Source organism: Lemur catta, chromosome 12, assembly GCF_020740605.2.
Source record: "Lemur catta isolate mLemCat1 chromosome 12, mLemCat1.pri, whole genome shotgun sequence".
In the NCBI taxonomy this organism is placed as follows: Eukaryota; Metazoa; Chordata; class Mammalia; order Primates; family Lemuridae; genus Lemur; species Lemur catta.
The window spans coordinates 31,499,951-31,504,984 of record NC_059139.1 but is presented as its reverse complement, the minus strand read 5'-3'; the positions used below and the strand labels follow the sequence as shown (position 1 = coordinate 31,504,984).

General features: G+C 47.0%; 1 protein-coding gene across 1 annotated transcript; it reads left to right on the top strand.

Moving 5' to 3' along the window:
* Positions 1-275: 275 nt before the first annotated feature.
* LOC123648152 (tyrosine-protein kinase Blk-like) lies at positions 276-4,545 on the top strand. Its single transcript, XM_045565874.1, is given in 2 exon segments — positions 276-281; positions 3,694-4,545. Coding segments are annotated over 2 exon segments (858 nt in total).
* The last annotated feature ends 489 nt before the right edge of the window (positions 4,546-5,034 follow it).

Genomic DNA, 5,034 nt, shown 5'->3' with positions numbered 1-5,034 from the left:
TCCAAACTGAAGGAAAGGGAAAACAGAGGCTGGATTTCCTGTTGTGCTTATTTCCTGACGGGGTAGTGCTTTAAATGTGGTGGTGCCATTCTCACCCATACCTTGACTTGCACTGTGATGACAATCTTAGCCCTTTCTGGTCTCCTTTGTGTCCATACCTCTGGACTCAACTCTCAAAGTATCTCTTCAGAGGTTCAGAGGCTTCCAACTGCAGCAGGACAGCCTGCAAGGCACATGCCTGTTCTGGAGGCACCTTTGTATTCAGTCATCCTGGGATGAAGGTAAGTTTGGCATTCATTTTGGTTAAAAGACCACACCCCAGCAAAGGAATGAAACACACAGGCATATATAGAAAACTATGTTTTAAGTGGGTTTGGCCTAATTGGCGCTCCAAGTGTTGGAAGAATGGTCTTTTCAAGGTTTCTCCTGAGACTCCAGTCACTTTTACAGTCTCTGAAGACAGTTTAGACAGACAGGTGTTTATTACTGAGTAAGTGGCTCTGGTATCTACCCGAAAGTCCAAAAGTTGATTTGCCATTGTCATCATGACCTGGGGCTCCCCATGACCTGGGGAAATATGGAGGGTGTCGCTTGGGTTGGGAAGAACCCTTGGGCCCCATCATTCCTGCTCTCCATCCTTGACAACTTCAGTCTCAAGCCTCCTTGCTAGCTTGGGCATCTGGTGAACTGGGAGGGATCTTTCCCAGAATCAGCCTTTCTATGATATGAGCAATCTCTCTTCCAGTGCCCTTCCTATTTGCAATAGACATATTGATGGGGGCCTGCAGTGGGATGTCTTTTTTTGTTGGTGTTCTGGGGCTTGGGGAGTCCTATTTTGGACAGAGTGCCTGAGGGAGGTCATGCCATGGTCCTGGCATTCCTTGAGTCAAAGCAGTAGCTGGAAGGCTGACTTGCAGTTTCATCTTCCGTTGTTCTCTCTTTTCTACCACCTAATCTTGATCAGTGGACACCATAAAAACAATTTTTACTAGTTGAGACCAGGCATACCAAAAGCCTCATCCATTTTTTATAATTTTTTCTGAATGTCAGGAGCACTTTGGCTGATGAAAGTCATATTTACCATTTTAGAATTTTCCAGTGCTTCCAGATTAATGTTCATGTACTGGCTATATGCTTTGAAAATCCATTCTAAGAATTCTGAGGAGCTCTCATTAGGCTTCTGTATAATTTCCTGTACTTTATTAAGACTCTACTTTTGGAGGCCAGCCAAGATGAAGTCTCTGTAATGCTCAAGCTTAGGTCTATCTCCACTGTTTACATTCCATCCTGGGTCTAAGTCGAGTACTGTGACCTGAGCAGCTGCCTTTACCAGGTTACCAGGAGAGTCAGAATGCTTGCAGTGTGCTTCCTCCCTGGCCTCGTCTAGAACCATTCTCCAGTACTCTGAGGTCAGTAATGTGTTAAGCAGATTCTGAACATCTGCCCAGAACCAACAACCAGGTTGTGGGTTGCAAATGTTGAGGAAAACAGGCTTTCCATTTTCCTCGGGTCACCCTGATGTGTAGGCATGTTATTTATCCAATTAAATAAATCAGAGATTAAGAACAGAGAGTAGACGCAGATAAACCCCGTGGGCTGACCTGTGGCAGCATCGATGCCCCTATGAGTATTTGCCGAAGAGGAAATTGCCCACCTGGAGCTAAGCCACACCCTGACCAAACTGGGTTTCCTGTCAGGTGTGGGAGAGGGAGACCATTCCTGTTGTCCCTGGGCCCTGGTTCTGTGGAGGTGAGGACCCTGGTTGAGAGGCTGGGGGCATAGCTCCAGCCCCTCCATAAGGAGAAGGAGGGAGAACTGGTGGCTCATTTAACTGAATAATCAGGATATCATCATCCTTTTCTTGATGTTCAGGCAACACAGGCTTTTTCCCATTGCTAGCCTTTTGGGTCATAACTTTTCATCCCTTTTGTATTGGCTTAGTTCGTCAAAGTAACATAAAACACTGCATATAGAGTATCTCATTCCATTTTTCTTCTCTTTTACAGAATAAATCTAACTGCAGAATTCTATTAGAGTGAAGGGATCCATTCACTAGCCACTGCCCTCATGACACCAATGAGTACTCTGGCCAAGCTTTGTTATGAAGGAAAACTAACTGTTTCCAAGTCAGCAGTGGGTGAAGGACAGTGGGGAGGTATCCAAAAAATTTCCAGTTCTTACGAAGGCATCACAGTGGGCTCTCCTGCAGTATAGAAAATGCCAGGTTCCCCGTGCTATTGATTGTTACAAATTGGTCTCCAGCTCCTGAGAGGGATTCTCCAGTGATTTGCAGGGACTTCCAATTTACGACACCAGACCCAAATAAAGTATTTAATTCTCTCTGCCTGATAGGAAGCTAAATATGCCAGAAGGGAGTGCTTGGTGGCTTCTCTACAGGTGAGAGACACAATGGGCACAAGCACAGTCCCACAAAATATATCACAGCATCTTCCCTCCTGCCTTGGAATACCTCAAAAGAACCTTCTCAAAACAAATTTCTGCAGGATATTGTAAGATGCATTTCCACTTCTGTTGAATAGAATCCCTGGCTCCCCAAATATAATATAAACCCCTTCCCTGTCCAACAGTTCTCACAGAAAAGCTGAAGCAACTAAGGGAGGAGCTTTGCTGGAATGGAGAACAAAAACCGGCTTGGCTGTATGTTGAAGAATTTTAAGGACATACTCCAAAGAGTGGAGTGAAACAGGATCCCCACTATTCACCTCTCCCACAAAGGCGCACTTCTCATGTCTGGCGCTAGTCCAACAAACCAGGGACTCACAGAGGCCCTGCACTTGCCACCCCAGAAAGGAACAGAATCATTTGATTCATCAGCTAGGAATGGCTATTCCTTCTCCAGACCAATCGAAGGCTAGGCCAAAGTAATTCGATCTTTCCAAGAGGTGTGTGGCACAACTTTTGAAATAATCGCTAGGTGGAGAACTATTTGATACTTTTCCGTATCACTTTTCACCATAATTGTCATAAGGTTGGTCTCTGCATCCTTAAGCCTATGATAGTTTTCACAGACAAAAGCATGCTGAGGCCCAGTTAACTTGGCATTTCCAAGAGTTGGTACTAGAGACTATAAAGAAAGTGTTCTGTTAAGTATTATTCCACTGTGGTTTCACCATCATTTTCAGAACCAGAGCGGGTTTCACACATTAGCATAAGAATCCTTCCTGGTAGTTGAGATTTCTGTGTGGGGTGTAAGTGCGGGGCTTCTGTCAGCCCTCGGTTTGATTTGTTTACCTCCAGAGTTGCTAAGTGCATATTTGCGTGAGATGAGAAAAGTGTAGATAGTGCTACAGATTTCATCCTGACACTTTTGAAGTAACCAGTATGTTGGTAATTATTTGCCATTTCCATAGCGTTTTGCACCGTAATGGTGCTAAGGTTGGTGTCTGCATCCTTAAGCCTATGATGCTTTTCACAGAGAAACCTCTACTGAGGCCCAGGTAACTTGGTATTTCCCATACCTGGTGCCACAGTCTTTGAAGATACGATTGTTTTCAGTATTATTTCACCATCCTTTCACCACTGTTTCAAGAACGGGAGCCCTTTTCAACCTTTAGCATAAGAATCCTTCTTTGGAGATGAGATATTTTTCTGGGGTGGCAAGTGCAGGGCATCTGTCAGTCCTGGGTTTGTTGGACTAGCGCCAGACATGAGAAGTGCGCCTTTGTGGGAGAGGCTGGCTCCTTTCTCATCAGAGAGAGTGAAACCAGCAAAAGTGACTTCTCCCCGTCTGTGAAGGATGTCACCGTCCAGGGGGAAATACTCAAGCATTATAAGATCCACTCCCTGGAGGAAAGCGGCTACTACATCTCCCCCCGGGTCACCTTCCCCTCGCTCCAGGCCCTGGTCCAGCACTACTGCAAGAAAGGGGATGGTTTGTGCCAGAGGCTGACCGTGCCCTGCATGATCCTCACTCCTCAAAACCCCTGGGCCCAGGACGAGTGGGAGATCCCCCGACAGTCTCTCAGGCTGGTCAGGAAACTCGGATCAGGGCAGTTTGGCGAAGTCTGGATGGGCTACTACAGAAACAATGTGATGGTGGCCATCAAGACCTTGAAGGAGGGAACGATGTCTCCAGAAGCCTTCCTGGGCGAGGCCAACCTGATGAAGACTCTGCAGCACCAGAGTCCGGTCTGGCTCTAAGCCGTGGTCACCAAGGAGCCCATCTATATTGTCACCGACTACTTGGCCAGAGGGTGCCTGCTGGACTTCCTGAAGACAGACGATGGTGGCAGACTGTCCCTCCCGAGACTGATTGACATGTCAGCCCAGACCGCCGAAGGGATGGCGTACACTGAGCACATGAATTCTATCCACCGCGACCTACGGGCGGCCAACATCCTGGTGTCTGAGACCTTGTGTTGCAAAATCACTGACTTTGGTTTGGCCAGGATCATCGACAGTGAATACACTGCCCAGGAGGGTGGGCAGAGCCCCACAACTGCAGCAGAGACCTTGGGCCTTACCTCCCCGACTCCCCAAAGACTCTTGACATTACATGGTACGGCCCCGTGTGCAGAGACCTGAGAGCACTGTGGTTTCTACAATTCTAGACCAGCATTTCCCTAACTGTGTTCAGCAGAGTAGTAATGCCCCTAGACCTCCCACTGAGGAATGGCATTAGGATAAGGTCAGTTTGGAGAAACTGCAGTTCATCGCCCTTCCTGCCTTGCAGATTCCCAATGCACATCAGCATAAAGGCACTGAGAAGTCCTGCAGCCAAGCAAGAATTCACATTCACCTCACCTGGTGTCTCCTGAACTAGTTTCAGCCCCCAATACTATTTGCACCTGGGTCCCATTAATCTCCTGCAGAAATAGGCTTTCACAGAGCACATTTTGGGAAACACAGCTCAAAGGTGCAAGCGGCAAAACTTACACCTGAATTAAGGTCTGCACAGAGCTCTCAGTTTACTCTGATAATATAACTTAGGTACAAGTTGACTTCACAAGAGGATCTGAGGGGTCAAATACATTTGCCTGCGAGCAAGCGAGATTCGCCGAGCATATGAATCAG